This window comes from Taudactylus pleione, unplaced genomic scaffold, assembly GCF_031769625.1.
Source record: "Taudactylus pleione unplaced genomic scaffold, aTauple2 ptg000041l, whole genome shotgun sequence".
Taxonomy (NCBI): domain Eukaryota; kingdom Metazoa; phylum Chordata; class Amphibia; order Anura; family Myobatrachidae; genus Taudactylus; species Taudactylus pleione.
In genome coordinates this window covers 78,981,705-78,999,035 of record NW_028284443.1, presented here as the reverse complement: position 1 = coordinate 78,999,035, position 17,331 = coordinate 78,981,705, and the positions used below count along the sequence as shown (strand labels likewise).

The 17,331-nt window shown below is 43.3% G+C and overlaps 1 protein-coding gene across 2 annotated transcripts in view; it reads left to right on the top strand.

Moving 5' to 3' along the window:
• Positions 1 to 3,363, top strand: part of PRKCG (protein kinase C gamma) — a 452,626-nt gene extending 449,263 nt beyond the window's left edge. For both annotated transcript variants that reach the window (XM_088459502.1, XM_088459496.1), the window contains one exon: positions 1,530 to 3,363. In XM_088459502.1, the coding sequence (XP_088315628.1) occupies positions 1,530 to 1,709 (180 nt within the window). In that variant the 3' untranslated portion in view covers positions 1,710 to 3,363. The remainder of the gene's footprint in view (positions 1 to 1,529) is intronic.
• Positions 3,364 to 17,331: the final 13,968 nt, after the last annotated feature.

The window sequence follows — 17,331 nt, the reverse complement described above, 5'->3', positions numbered from 1 at the left end:
AGTGCAGATCACTGAAATTTGCGGTGCTTCACAGAACTTATATACTGCAATATGTCATATAATATTCTAGAATGAGATAAAAATCAAGTAGCGGCCATGGATTTCAATGGAAAAGTTTCCACAGGTAGGGGAGTAACTAACAGCAGTGGGTACATCTTCTATGATGAATCAGCTGAGGGCCTCCTGCCTTCCCCATCAGGGCCTCATATGTATGTGAGTTTTTCACATTTGGGCGCTCATGCAGATGCTGACCAAATTTTTGCAATGGGGCTAATAAATGTCTAGTTAGACCCTTAAGGTGCATACACATGGTACGATATCTATGAACGATATTGTTCAACGATATATCGTTCATATCGTTAATTTTTATGCAGTGAATGACCAACGATGAACATTCCTGCATGAACGATAAAGACATCTATGATCGTCCGTAGATGCAGGCCAACTTGCACGATATTGCCATCTTTGCCTGACTTCACTGAAAGATATCTTTCAAGTCATTGGTGGTACAGATCGTACCATGTGTATGCAGCTTTATACCCAGAAATGATTATCTCAGGGCCGGCTCCAGGGCTCGGAGCACCCTGTGGTGGCCCTCTTCACATCGCTCTATCTGATGGGGGCATGGCCTAATTACCATAGGTCACGCCCCTACGTGACGCTATTAGGAGACGGGCCCACCGCCAAATAATGTCAGGCTGGGGGGAGCCTCACTAGCTGGGCTTCCCCCAGCCCCCCTCCCGTCACTGAATGGATGTCACGTGCATGCGTGCAGCATCCATTCAGAGTCTCCGGGGTCCGGCACCACCGCACAGCTGCGGCGGTGGGGGTCCCCAACCTCCTGATTTCACCACTCGCCAGACACTTCTGAAATCGGGATGTTGGGGGGGGGGTGCGCCCTCTATGGGTGGCACCCCTGTGTGACCGCACAGGTCAAACACCCCTAGAGCCGGCCCTGGATTATATCATAATCAAAAGTAGAGCACTTGTTTCATTTTGCTAAGCATTCATTTCTAAATCAAATAATTCCAAAACATCACTGACCAGTTTTATTTAGTAAAAAAACATATGTTATTTGCAGCCTGCTCTCTGAAATTGTCACTACGTCTAGCCTAATTTACATCATACTACAGCCTCATGATACGGTATCACTGTATATAATATCCTGGTCTTGCCCACCACGGCGTCAGGACAGGAGGGCTTTCACAGGAGATAAGAAATGTATGGAATGAAAACTAAAACAAAGGCTCTCTAGGTTAGATAATCTGTACAAGAAAACATGGTAATTTGTCCATAACAGCAACATAATACTTGCTATAGAAATAGTAATATAGTCAAATTTTAATATTTACCTTAACGTAGAGCAAGGGGGAACAAAGTTTAAAGTAAATTAAAGTTTCAGTGTATCCAATCATCTGTCACTAGCCCGTAAGTACAATCACTGAGAGTTTGCAGTCTATATGCAGAACCAATTTGTTTTTCTCTGCAATAATTTGGCTCATTTCTTTTTATTTTATTTTCTGTTACAGTGCGGGAAGAGTGGAGAAAACTTTGACAAATTCTTCACTCGGGGTGCTGCAGTTCTTACTCCTCCAGACCAAATGGTCTTAGCTGGTATCGACCAGAGTGAATTTGCCGGATTCACGTTCATCAATCCAGAATTCATCCATACCAATCCTCATAGCCCAGTGCCCATATCCCTGGTGTGACCTCCCCACGTCTACCACAGGGAGCAGATGGATATTTCTATAGCCCCAGTCCTTTGGCCAGCATGGTATACTTGATAATGGCTTTCTTGGCAATTTATGCCCCCCCATTTCCTCCTCCTTCCCTCCCTGCATCTTGGAAAAGCACTCAGTGTTGTAACGTGCTGTGTGAGGGGGCCAGGATGCAATAGTGATTCCATTCCTACGGGACTCAACACTGATCTGACATTTCACTCTTGTTTAGATCATGTTGAAAAAGCTCATGACGTTTTACAGTTGTGTCTGTGTTTCCTATGGGTTGTTCGGTGTCTCCAGCTATCATGACAAGAACTGGAGCTGTTGTTTGATTGAAGTCAGGTTATAAAGTCACATGCACGAAACTGGTAAGGAGACGAATTTTGACTTCAATGTTGGACCTTGAATAAACAGGAGATCAGCACCTGGGAGTCTGCACCGCTGACGTACGTTCATACTTGAAGCTATACTGGATCTCTGATAAACAATAAGTGAATTTCCCATTTAGTTTTCACAATCCCCACTTGGAATGGACTAAACACTGGCTTGCATCTCCCCCAAAATTGCATCTAGCACTGCCATGCATGGCCAGTTAATATATTTGTATGTGTATAATATATCTAGATGTTATTCTGTACATGTAGACACAGGCAACCCCTTTCCTCTCTCTGATGACCTTCCCCCACAAAATAATACTTGTATTATATACTTTGATCATCCGCTTATGTGCATGAGCTGTGAGAGATCATACTGTGTATACACGCTAGTTAGTTTGATTCATTTTGAGTCTTTCTGGACTTGATAGAATTAGTGGACCAGGACGTCTGAGGCAGAATAACTGGTTTGGGCTTCCATGAGTGTATTTTGATATGTAAGTTCCATGTATGAACATCTTAATTCTATTGTTTACAGGTAGTTTCACAAGTATTAAATGATGCTACTTAAGACTGCTTCTGGGACTAACTTGAAGGAATTTTATGTTTCTTACAATTTAGTTTAGCAATTTATTCACAGGGTGTATTATATCTCACTTAGGGAGGTTCTACCAAGCCGCTCGGATGTAACAATACTGCAGGTTGCTCTCTGGATAATTCTTGTCAGAACATCTGTATAAGTATAAGTGATATCACATGTTATACAGCACACCGGTAGTTTAATTGGACATATTAAACATGCATTATATATAACAAAAAAAAAAGACAGAAAAAAGATAATTGTATTTATGATGTAATACCAGCTAATATAAATTGTTCATGATAGTTCAATGACATCTCTTGATCAGCTTGTTTCTCATGCTGTTACGTTAAAGCGGAAGAGAAAGTGAATTAAGGCCGTTGGAATGAATAATTAGGATGGCTAATGAACTAAACTGGGGAAGCAGAAATACATTGGTATTCATTGAGCTCAGTTGCACACTTCACAAGTTGAATGATAAAAAAAAGAGAATCTTTTGCAGAGGGAACCTAAGGGAAAATGTCTTTACATTCAGATCTTTATGTTCAGGATAGTGGTGTGATCATGCCAGAGCAAGGTGCAGATTGTACAGCTCTCCATACCAGCTCACAGCGACAGTGACTTACCCTCCTAAGAAGTAAAGGTTATTTAGGGGTCTATTTACTAAGCGGTGTTAGGAGATAAAGTGACGGTGATAAGGTACCAGCCAATCAGCTCCTAACTGCCGTTTTTCAAGCACAGCCTGTGACATGGCAGTTAGGAGCTGATTGGCTGGTACTTTATCACCGTTAACTTTATCTCCTAACAGCTTAGTAAATAGACCCCTCAGTGATGGAAAGACTCCTATGGAGGGAAAGATAAATTGCCTCTATATGACGAGAAATCGAGAAATGTGGAGAAAGCAGAGTGCATGCTTACCATTATTATTAATTATGTTACATTATTAATGTATAGTAATGTCTTTGAACTCGGAGCTTGCAATATTAATAATATACAAGCATAACCATGATGTCTCTAGTTGAACTATGACTAAAATATATAAGTTTTAAATCTAAAGGGGAGATGGTAATCTGAAAATAAATTCTAATTAAAATGTGCTTTTCTTTCCTGTCACATTATTTTTGGTTGATTTGTGTTTTTATTATTAACAGAATTCCTATTGTACTATAGACCTCCATTGACTAAGTATTATACTTTTATAATAGATGACGTGTAGTGATGTTATTTAACACACAGCTATTATCTCTAGGGCCTCGGTAAGAGAACATTTCAGATTTCCTATAGAAGACTGTTTTTGGGTACATGGATAAGAATAGCTTATTATTCCGATGAGGCTGACAAGAATTTTGTGCACACACTGTATCATGCACTGCTCAGCGATTCAGTCTTTTTATTTGTTTAACGAAGCCCTGAGTAATCCTTCATCAAACATACACATTATTAATAGATACGTTTGTCAATGTTACCCAAAAGACTGACAGAAATGTTGTGCATTTATGTAATTCAGTTACTTTACAGCTGAATTAGTAGACACCCGTAGATGTTAGCAGCAAAATCTTTTAATTAACTGGGTGCCTGTACTGTCACTAATCTCTCATAACATTCATGCGGACGTGTCACCTCCAAACCACTGAAGCATCCATTTTATTTCTGCAGTATGCAGCCTCTCAGTTTGCTGGGAACCAATAACATCACTGAGGCACTGACTGGCTAATATTCATGAGGCATGAGGTACTAGTTTTCTTGTGAACCAAATTTGATACATTCTCTTCATTTATAGACTCTGATTCATTACGGATCGCAATTGCGATTACGCACGCAGATGGCCGATTGTTGCGTACTGCGCATGCATCTCAGTGCGTGAAGCCACCACTGCGATCTCAGAGACCATACAGACACATCGCTGTGTGATTGACAGGAAGTGAGCGTTTGGGGTGTTGATGGGTGTGGCCGGGGAAACGCAGGCGTGCCAGGGCATTTGGACGCCATTACAGGGGCGTGTATAAATGAACCACTGCGATGGCATATATAGCTTCAGTTCTCAATGCGTACAGGAAGTTTAATGATTTCTGAGTAAGGTCTGACCTTGTGAGGCTCCGATGGTATCAATTATTTGCTCACAACTCTCCCCCCTACTCCGCCTATTCCCCCCCCCCCCCACACACACACACACACACTAGCAACTCTGAGAGGCCAGTACAACTGTGAAAACTGTTCTGTACACGCACACACACACTGTTGTGTATTGGAAAGTTTAAAGTGAATGGCCGGGGGCCTGGGGGCCACCTAGACACCATATGTTTTGGAGGCTATGACAGTGTGAAATACATTTTAGAAGCATTTTTAGCACGCCTGCGATCAGCTGAGGCTACAATGTTCTTTATCATCAGTGTTTTTTTATGGGGTCCCCACAAACAAGTCTTTGTCAATTGGGTGCCCCATTATTTTTTGCAACTCTTATGCATCGCCTTTGCTTGAGTCTTTTCTTACCTATATGATCGTTTCTCTGCAACAAGGGAATTCTGAAAAAATGGAGCCTCCCTAGGCACGCAGTGTCTTGAGCCAGTATTCAGTATGCATATAGGAGATCACGTGGTACAGTTGCCACCTGCTTGGGTAGTAATAATATTTCATCTTCACACAAGAGGTTCAACCAGATAATACATAGTAATATACATTTTTGGGTAAGGCAAAATGTAAACTTCTCTGATAAAACATCCTGAAGAGACAACATCCTCTTACGTCTGTCCAGTGTCATCCCCCTGCATCTCTACAGTGCCATCGCACTGCTACTCATCAGTGCCATCACCCCTGCGTCTCACAAGCTTCATCCCCCGTGTCTCTCCAATGCCCCCCGATTTCTTAATCACCATCTTCCTTTGTTTCACAAGCATCAGCCCCCCCTGCATCTCACCAGTGCCATTCCCGTGTCTTCACTCCAACACCATTCCCCTGTGTCTCTACAGCTTACCCCCTTGTGTCTTTCCAGCAGCTTTCTGCCCCTATGTCTCCCACTATCAGCTCCCTGCCCCTGTGTATCCTCTCCCACCAGTAGCTTATACCCCCCCACCCCAGGTTCCTCTAGCAGGAGCTCCCTGCCCCTGTGTCTCCTCTCCCAACAGCAGCTAATCCCCTCCGTGTCCCTCTAGCAGCAGCTCACCTCTGTGTCTGCCCTGGCCCCTGCTCCTTTTGGTGGCTCCTCAGTGCACTATGCAGGAGCGGGGACGGCATGATGTCACATACACCATATCGCAGAAGAAGCTGCCGAGACACAGACCCACAAAGTGAGTGACAGGATGGATGGGGGGGGTCGGTCGGAGGAGGACATGGAGCTGGAGACCAAGAAGGGGGGAGGCAGCCACCGCCACCTGACAGAGTGGCTCGTTGTCTATGGGACTTCTGTGCAGGGACGTGGCAGAGGTGGAACTAGTTCTGCCTACCATTAGAGGTGACGGAACCCAGTTCTGCCCCCTTCTGGCCCACTTTAACCCCTGCAGACAACTTCTTTTTTTCACCATTATGTTTTGTTTTACAGTTTATCAGGAATGTAACACATACTATAAAAATTATCCTGTCAAAATCATAACAACACTGTGCAATTGGTGTACTCAAGGGTTGATTCAGAGATGTACATTGTTGCGATATTCACGCAAATCTCAGATTTTGTTTTTAGATCTGTGCATGTGCCCTGAAAGCATAGTATGATTGACATGCTGCTGGCGTTTGGGGGGTGACGATGGGAAGCATTTCAGAAAACGGGGGGCATTTTCTGGGCGTGCCGAAGCCAGTGGCTGCATCCTTGGATGCAGTTTCACTGGCTGTGAAGAGTTATAGATTTTATATGATTGTGAGTTTGTTCAATAATAATTTGTTGTTGAACTCTGGCCCCTCACTGATCAATAAGATGCTAATGTCATGGCTCGCATGATAACTATTCTTTGAAGTTTACAAGTCAGGAAACCTGTTGGTTAGAGTCTTGCCCAGGTAATGAAATTAACAGGGACAGGCAAAGTTCCCACTAGCCTGTTAATGAAATACTACGCAGATTTGTCTAGCTCAGAGCCCATCTGTGTGCCCACTCAATTATGGTAAAATTGTCACCAGGGCATGTGTATTGCTCAGCCTTTGTGTTTGCATCTATAGACAGTCAGCACCATCGGGGGTAAAGCAAATACTAACCAGGCTGACATTCAGGTGTGATGAGATATAGCAGATCAAACAAAGTCATATTTGGATGGTTTTTGTGACAAAATTGATGCATCAGTGATAGCTGGAAGCTTGGAAACTTAAATACACATAACTGGACTCAACATCCAGGTTGTGTGCGATCCCAGATCACTGAGACATACAGTTTTGAAGATAGGAGATATCTCAAGAATGCACTATGACAACCACATCATATTTATACTTTTACAACAGATAAAATTAGGACCAGTACGATGAACACCCCATATTGTAAGTAATCCGTCCACAGGGGAAATTATTAGGCTTATTCTGCTTTAAGTCTAAAGGGATTTAGAAGCACGCTGGGAGGTGCCTGTCCTCCAATCATCTCATCCACCAATCAGAGCGGATGACTACGACATCACCTGAGGTGTGATGCTCTTCTGATAAAAGGGATAAAAGTCCTGGTTTCTGTGTTCAAGTTGAGGGATCAATGCCACATTGAAGTTTAACCTGCAGTCTCTGCATTTCCTACTGTTCCCTTCCAGGCAAATTAGCTGAGTGTTAATTTGTAAGTATCCCGTTTTTATTTAATATTGCTTGCTATACATGTATGTACCTTTGTAACCATTGTTTTATTTGTAACCGTTTTTAAGCATTGTACTCCTTCTGTAAATAAAGTTTTCTTTATTAGTTTATTTCATATATGCTCCGAAACCTAGTCTTTGAAGAGATTATTAGTCCATTAGGGGGAAGCTACACTTATTGTTAAGTATGGGAAGCAGAAGGTTGGTCTCAGCAAACAGTGTGGTAGTCTGGGAAGCCGAGTCTGCGCAATCGTGGAGAGGTTAAGCAAAAGATTAACTGCGTGGGAATCTTGTTGCCGAGCCTGTACAATTATTGGGACAATAGAGGACCGGTGGCCTCTTTAAATCGTTTCCATCGATGGTGGCAGTTTCATAAGTAAGGTACAGTCAGGTCCATAAATATTGGGACATTGACAGAATTTTCATATTTTGTCCTCTATTCACCACCACAATGGCTTTGAAATGAAACAAACAAGATGTGATTTAACTGCAGACTTTCAGATTTAATTTAAGGGTAATTACATCCAAATCAGGTGAACTCACCTGCTCTGATTGGTGAATGAGATGATTGGAGGACAGGCACCTCCTAGCCCGCTTCTAAATCCCTTTAGACTTAAACCAGAATAAGCCTAATAATTTCCCCTGTGGACGGATTACTTACAATATGGGGTGTTCATCGTACTGGTCCTTATTTTATCTGTTTTAAAAGTATAAATACGATGTGGTTGTTATAGTGCATTCTTGAGATATCGCCAATCTTCAAAACTGTACAGTATGTCTCAGTGATCTGGGAATCGCACATAACCTGGATGTTGAGTCCAGTTAAATGTATATAAGTTTCCAAGCTTCCAGCTATCACTGATACAGTGGCGTATCTATAATGGGTGCAGGGGCGCCCCGCACCGCACACACTGCACCCATATTTTTTTTAAACTTACCTGTCCGAGGTCCCGCTTCGGGTGTCACTGCTGCTCAGAACACCGTAAAAATGTCTGCTGCGGCCATCTTCCGGCATTCTGCGCATGCGCAGTAGACTCCGGGAACACTCTAGTGCCCGGAGTCTACTAATGCTCCAGTGGCTGGCCAGCCGCGTCAGTCGGCTGCCAGCCACCAGAGAGAGAGGAGGGGGCCCCGCACGAGGAGTGAACATGGGCCCCCCTCCTCTCTTAAAATGCCCCTGCACTGATATATCAATTTTGTCACATAAACCATCCAAATATGACTTTGTTTGATCTGCTATATCTCATCACACCTGAATGTCAGCCTGGTTATTATTTGCTTTACCCCCTATGGTGCTGACTGTCTATAGATGCAAACACAAAGGCTGAGCAATACACATGCCCTGGTGACAATGTTGCCATAATTGAGTGGACACACAGATGGGCTCTGAGCTAGACAAATCTGTGTAGTATTTCCTCATTTCATTAACAGGCTAGTGGGAACTTTGTCTGTCCCTGTTAATTTCATTACCTGGGCAAGACTCTAACCAAGAGGTTTCCTGACTTGTAAACTTCAAAGAATAATTATCATCTGTGTCATGCCTTCAGCATAGGGTTTGTTATGTTGCACTAATTCACATTAGCAGCCCCACCTAGTGGTCAGGACAGCAGCAGTTTAAATCTGATCTATTTTGTCCTTCTTAACATTCCATAGCAGTCTAGCAATGCATTCTGGGCCAAAGGAGCTGTAAGCAGGCATTTTCCTTTCCACATGGTCCCAGACAGTCATCATTACATATGCTCAACCTGGTACAGTATCCGATGGTGAGTTCTAAGCTTCAACTGTGCCATAGATCTGCTAGCCAGTTATGTTATGCATGTTAGCTGTACTATGTGACACTACAGTCTATACTTTGCATACTGTATGTTTCATGTTGTTTGCATATCCCATGTTATGTATATGTTTGCCTTGCATTCCCATGTACATATAGTAATCGCTTTTTATTGTTTGTTTTCAGTTTGACCACATCACTTGTCATATCATCACTTATCACATTACTTGTCATCACTTGTCATCACTTATCATTACTTCTCATTTCCACGCAAGTTCCTCTATCGAATAATAAACTCAGTTCTTCAGATCACATCTGACTGGATTATTGGAAGATAGAGTATTGGTTATGCTGGCTGCTCCAAATTTGTCAGACACTTAGTGCGGGGCAGTACAATGTGAGTCATGACATTAGCATCTTATTGATCAGTGAGGTCCCAGAGTTCAACAACAAATTATTATGGAACAAACTCACAATCATGTAAAATCTATAATTCTTCACACCTCCCCATTTAAGAAGAGGCGCGGGGATATGATCCACCAGATCATTCCTTAAGCGTCTCTCCCGTATTGCCCTGATGAGAAAGTCCAGTTATTCTATGGCTTATAATTACCAATCTGTTATGATGTGAAAACTATAATTCGCACTATGTGCCATATTGCTATATTCCTCATACTGGCCCTGGCAGCATAGTTTTCCAGAACATCCTGAGTAACTGGAGGGTTAATCAGATGTCCGATGGCCTCTTGGCCTCGCGGTCAATCCGATCCTGCATCTTCGGACACAGCAGCGGATCACTGATGCCGGCAGTGGGCGTCTTTTCACACAAGACGACATCTGGTGCTTTTTCATATTTTAGCACCATCGCTGCGTACAGAGATGCAGCGACGGTGCTTTTACCATCCACCTGAACCAGGGCCGAATTCAATCAGAGGCGAAAAGTCAGAATCCGCGGAAAAGTATCGCAGATGACGTCATTTCGCCAGGCGAAAACTCATCCCCGTATTCAATTTCAAAGACTTTTCGAGTACACGAAAAGTCAATGCACTGTAATTGGCGGAAAAGTTTCGCCTATGAATAGCATGTGGAAAAAAGTGCAGAATTTCGATTTTGGGGTGAAAACTTCGGGAAACCCCCCTGCACCATTGGGACAGTCCCCCAAAGATAAACTGTGGCAAAAAAAAAAGACTTTAGAACACCCCAAAAAAGTACTTTCATTTTTGGGGGTGAAAGTGCAATGTTGGGGGACAAACGTAAAACTAGCGAAATAGACTTCTGAGGGGTTCCCAAGTAATGGGGCTGGTGTTTTTTTGTTTGCAGGTGTTTGCGGAAGCAATATTTTAAACATGATTTAAAACTTCACTTTAGCAACTTAAAAATATGCTAGCCCCCATTTTCAAGTACCCCAAATTTGCTAGGAGTAGTTATTTCTCAAAAAAATACTGCTTAAGGCTATTCTTCACCACTTGTGTTTAATGCGCTAATTGGCACCAATTAAATGCCCAAAATACCTTCATTAGAGCTAATCGGAGGCATCTATAGTGATCCCCAATGTTAGTGCATCTTTTGGGGGGTTTCAGGCTGAGTTCCCCATTTTTGACAGGACTTTTTGCCTGTATCAGTTTCGCCGGGCGCCGTTTTCACGTCCTTTCTAATCGAATACGGGGAATAGCGGGAGCGCGCCCGACACTTTTCCGCATACAAAACCAGCAATGTAGGCAAAACCCTCACCATGCGAAAAAGTATCACGGGTGCGAAACTAATTGAAAATGGCCCTCACCCCCTAAATATGATCATGAGGCATTTATAGAAGTTTATTATATTTTTATACTGTATTAGAAATTATTTTTGAATAATTACTTCTAGCGTTCCCGTTAGGCTGCTTTAGTGAAGCGCCATGACCTGCCCTTTTGGCGGTGCCCTGCTAAAACAACCTGCTGGGACGATCACCACCGGTGAATAGATGCCATGTGAATGTACATGGCATCTATTCACAGAGAGAGGAGAGCTTGGGGGCAGCCCGGCATGCCCCCAAGAGTGAATATAAGGGGGCGAGTCTTAAATACACACTCATTTTTACATGACCATGCCCCCTTTTAGGGAGCGAGTGCACTTTCTAGGTCCGGCACCGGACCTAGAGTAAATTACAGCTTCTATAGAGAAATGGCAGACTTGCTTACTGCTAATAGATAGTATGCATCGAACAAGTCCCCCCATTTAATAATTTTATATAATTTAATCATTTAACAATGTTTGGAAAAATATTGGTGTACTGTATGTTACTGAAAGTTAGGAAAGTGGGGAGTGGGTGAGATTAATCAAAATTAATAAAAACGTTGGTACATACGTAACGATTTTTTGAATGATTGGTCGCTAATTCAGTCGTTCAAAAAATCGTCCAGTTTCAGGGGCAAAACGATGAACTATAGTTATCATTCATCGCCCATTCTGACTGTCCTACATAACGATTTCAGCTAAGCACAGCCATCATCGTTGTAAAAATCGTTCATTTCATCACACAAATTCGTTCTATTTTTCAAGGGAAATTGTCAACGAAGATCGTTAACTACACAAATCGTTACGTGTGTAAGCACCAAAACAGTATCATTTTGGCCACCAATCCTTTGGTTTTTTTTTAGCTATATACACTATATATGTGATAAATCTGACATTTTATTTACTGTAGTTTTTGTTTTCATACTTTCGGATATTTGGCACCCCCAAAATCTGCTTAATGCATTTAACTTTGTTTGGGCAGTGGCACACTAGTGTTGAAAAACAATGAGTTACTGTAAAAGCAGAGACAGAAGATTTGTCGTTTGGCAAGATTGATAGGATTCACTGATACGTCTGAAAGCCTGCATGCAGCAAAGTGTTCAGTATAACTAATAATCATTCCCATAGGATAGCATTGTATTTTACCAAGTATTAATACTGCAACATTAATATGAAAACTTACAGTAGTAAGTGTGTGTGCAGTCTATTCACTTACATTATTTATTGGCCAGGCAGTACCAAAGTTCATGCAGTAGGCTTTAAGCACGCACGAAAAACATTTAAAATTAGTGTTAACAAGACCTAACGCACTCTATTAAATCGTAAAAGTTTTGTAAATGATCCAGTAACAACAATCTGACAGCATCAATTAGTCTTTTCCTGGGCCTTTCACTCCAATGTTTGCTGTGTTTGCTGCTAATCGTTCTCCCTCTGCTCTGTGTATAATTCTGATACTCACTTTGGGTTTGTAACACAAACGCATCAGCAAACATAAATGATATTTGTGTGTTTATCAAAATGTGAGTGCGCGGTCTATACATACAAACATATGACATGAATAGGAACACCTGCTTCATGTCCTCACCCCCTGACTACACAGCCAATCAGGACTGCACAGGATCATATTGGTATGCAGTGAGCATTTTGTGCTGCAGTCAGCAGCTGTGACTGTAATGGGGGTAGGAGTAGAAGAAGACACAGACATAGCTGAGGCTGTGGAACTGTGCATGTATTAACCCAGCTGCTGCTGCAGCAGATCCTGAATCAACACTCCACTGCGCCGAACTGTACCCTTTATTTACCATTTCAGTTATCTGTGCCGGACCCCTGGGAAAGGCTGTTTTCTTACACATCAATTAATTCATTTTGCACAGGTAAATGGAAAGGCAAATTGATTTGGAAATGTAGGAGCTGAGCATTTTTGTTTTACCCAGAGGAAGGCGCCATATTGGAGGGTCTGTTGCCGCCAGTGGGTTGAAGATCCATTTCAGCTCTTAGAGGGTTAATCCTGAGTAACACTGATTAAACCAAAGGAAAAGTGAACACATTGCAGTTTTTCCCTGTTTGCCGCTGCTTACTCAATACTTCAGGCGTTTGAATTTCTCAGTCAGCGGGCCAAAGACAGTCAAATACCTATAATATAGATTATGGGGAGGGGCTCTAGACTGCACACCCTAATAGTAATGAAAGGTGCTATCATGCTGAGATTTTAAAGTAATAGGCACAGAAAACAGAGTTGCCGGAGTTGCAGATGCACTATGCGATCATTACTGTTCACATTTAAATGTATTTTATAATTAAATATAATGTCAGAGGTAGTTGGCATTGACCAATGATACGGGCCTGCCCACCATCGTCAAGGTCACCTCATTGAGCAGGTCCCTAACACTCTGGGGTTCACATCTGGGACGCAGGGCACCCCAAAAGACAGCCCAGCCAAAGACCTCCCCAGGGCACCACACAAAAAAAGAGTGACAGTGAAGTGTTATAAAGTATCAGGTGTGTAAAAGTAGCTATTAACAGGGGTATTCAATATGGGAGCGATAACATCGTTTTTGCGTTATTATCGGAGGTATGACGTCATTATCGCAGGTTTTACGTTTACACCGTAGTCAATTTCAAAGACTTATCGCAGTTTTGAAAAGTCTTTGTTAAAAAACGGTGTTGAATAGGTGTCGAAAAAAAGTGCAGAATTGGGGTTTAGGGGTGCAGGCTTAAAAAATAGCCTGCACCCCTGGGAATGACATTTAAAAAAGAACTGTGTCAAAAAAAAGTTTTAAAAAAAAATAGGGACACCCCAAAAAATGAATTTAAAAATTGGGGTGAAAAAAAAAATTTGTGAAAAAATTGTATAACAATAGGGAAATAGGTTCAGGGCTATTCTGCAAGTATGCGGCCGGTGTTTTGAAGAATAGAATTATAGCGGCAGGTGCACAAATGCAGAATTTTTAAAAATTAACTTTAGGGACTTAAAAATATGCTAGTACCCATTTTCATGTACCCCAAATTTGATGGGACCACTTAAAAAAACGAAAAAAATAACCTAAGTGCTCTTCTGCAACACTTCTTCAATGTCGGGGAAAAAAGCACCTGCTGCGGCTATTTAAATCCCCGACTTTCAATTAAAGGCTAAGGAAAAATTCGTAACTTTATGCAAATCCAACTTCGGAGTTTCCCGTTTTCGTTAATTTTATATTGAATACGGGGATAAGTGGGAGCGCACCCGATACTTTAACGCAGGTAAAAACTCCGATATGAAACGTTAACTTCGACAGTGAAGTTAACGTTTCATATTGAATACCCCTCTAAGTGTTAAAAATAGTAATAAAGGTAAATGTGAAAAATACATGAATAATAAACAAACATGGGTGGTGATGGGGGGGTGGTCGGCCTAACACAGGCGTGCTAGTGCGTTTCAACGGCGTTGCAGGGGCGTGCATATATTAGCCACTGCAATACCATACGCAGCCTGAAACTTCATAGCATGCGTGGAAGTTAGCAACTCCTGAGTAAGGTCTGACCTGCCTAAACTGTGCGTGAGGCTGCGATGGTTCTCGATTGTACCGATGTTTTTCGCAGTCTTGCTAAACATTACGGATGTGCGTGTAGGTGAAGTGGGCTTCCTTATGTGGTGATGCGGTGACATTGCGATCGCTATGGATTAGCATAAATATGTAGTAACACAGCGTGCGTAACACTATATCGTGATCCGTAATGAATCAGACCAAGAACTCCTCCACTGAAGACCCATAACTGGCCACACACTCTAAAGTAAGTGTGATTGCTCTGCGCTGCGCTCCTTCTCCCCTTTGTTCTTTCTGACTCAGCACCTCTGCCTCTTCCTTCACATTATCTGCCTGTCTGCCTCCCCCAGTCATATGTGTGTATGTCTTCATGTCCCCCCTCAGAACTCAGGCCCTGATTCAGAGCCGGACGCTCTGACAGAGCACTCGCTCTGAATCAGGGCCGGCCTTCTTGTTTTTTAGAGCGGCCTCCTGGCCGCTCACATAGCTATACACAGCTATAGCGAGCGGCCAGGAAGATGGTCGCGATGGTCAAGACCATCGTGACCATCTGGCTAGCGACAAGACCCTTGTGGTAGGGTCTCGTTGCCGCAAGCCCAAGAGAGATTTCGTCTCAAACAGAGCCGAAATCTCTCCCATTGACATCACTCGTGATGTCAGTGGGGCCGGCCCCAAACGGAGGCGTTCACATGGGAACGCCTTAGTTTGGGCAGCCACTCCCCCGGCCTGCCCACCAAAGGGGGCGTGCTGTCACTCAACATCGACAGCACGCCCCCTTTGGTACGAGACCCGGAGCGACTGTTTGCCTGTCACTATCCGGGTCTCGCGCATGCGCACGACGGAGCCGGCTCCGTCGTGCGCATGCGCACTGGGCCACCATCGACCCAGGCCCTCAGTATGTCTCCATGTGCTCCTCCCCAGTGTTGCCAACTCTGAAATGTAAAATAAGCAACCAATAAGTAAAGAACAAGCCCACACCAATCCTAAAAAGCAAAATAAAAAAGTCCAATTTATGGGGGTGTCTCCATTTCCCCCTCCTCACACCAGCAGTATATCTCCATGTCCCCCTCCCCCCACAAGCAATGTGTGTATCTCCATGTGCTCCTCCCTCCACAGTCATCAATGTGTATGCCGTCAGTGAAGCTTCCCCTTATTGACAGCACAAGTACTTGTATCGCCACAATGCCTGTTCTTTCAGGAGTTTAAAATAATTAAAACATTAAAAACTGCTTTATTCCTTGTAGAAAATGTTTAATTTATGCCAAATTTGTAGATATTTATTTTTTTCTTGTAGGGATGGGGGGGAAACTTGCCTAGGGCCCCATGAAGTGTAAATCCGGCTCTGGCCATGACAAATTTGATTTATTGATTTGTCTTGGCTTATGGTTTTGCTATCCATTACGGATGCAGTCTCACTGCGAAGATATGGTAATCCATTGCGATCGCTATGCCGTCGCAGCACTACATAAGGACGCCCACCCTACCTTACACACATCCGTAATGTTTAGCTAGACTGTGAAACCATCGGTACCATCGCAGCCTCTCGCACACTTGCACAAGCTCTGACCTTACTCAGAAATGAATACTCAAGCTGCATGGGGCATCGCAGTGGATAATTTATGCACGCCAATGCAACGGCGTTCAAACTCACTGGCATGCCTGCGTTTCTCCAACCACCCTCCTGTCACATCCCACAAATGGCACTTCCTGTCAATCACTCTGCGATGGGTCTGAGTAGTCAATGTGATCGCAGTCCGGATCACAGTGGCGGGTTCGCGCACGCGCAGTGCGATGCATGCGCAGAATGCAACAATCTGCCAATAACATGCGTAATCGCAGCTGCGATCCTTGCAGAATCAGGCCCATAGTTTGTACAAGATACAAAGTAAAGGCCGGTACACACTAATCGCTGTCTAGTGTGCACCGACTTCGTTAGCAACGGGACCCAGCGGGGTGCTGGCATTGGCAAGTGCGTACACACTTGCCGATGCTGGGAGTGACGGCACAACATCGGCCAATTGCAGCATGGCCCCCACTGACTATAGCAGATACACACTGGCCAATGTGCCCGATATGTCCTCCGATCTCCCGGATTGGACGACATATCGTCTACTGTTTACCCGGCTTTACTTGCTTTTTTTACGTTGCTCCCAAATCTGAATTATTGCCTGTGTGTATATTGGTTGGTTCAGTAGTATAAGAAACATTTTCTCTAAGCGTACTAAAAAATGGAAGCAATAAAACAGATACAATACAGCAGAAGTAAACAAATGTATAAAACAGAGGTTCCCAAACATGGTCCTCAAGGCTCCCCAACAGTTCAGGTTTTAGAGATGTCCATGGTTGAGCACAGGTGGCTTAATTAGTACCTCAGTCAGTTTAATTTAACCACCAGTTTAACTTAACCATGGACCGCGTTTGGGAACCTCTGGTATGTCAGCAAAAATATAGGAATACTAAGATATTCATAAGTCATGGAAAAGATAATGTAAATTGAATTGAGCAAAGTTCATCTAACTAATAGGTTACATAGACTGCCACAGATGTGTATTGTACAAGAGATGAGCGGGTCCGGTTTTCTGAGAATCGGACCCACCCGAACTTCACGATCTGGGACTGGATCCAAGTCTGGCTCAGATTTTCCCGCCTGACTCAGATCCCAAAACGAGGCAAAACGTCATCTTCCCGCTGTCGGATTCTCGTGGGTTATGGATTGTACAGAAATGCCCAGCTAATGTGTTGCCGATGGCTCGGCAAATCATGCCATGCATAGCGCGAGGTGCACTCCCGCAACCGGAAATGCACACTGCGTATGTGAGCGCGCCTCCATGGGA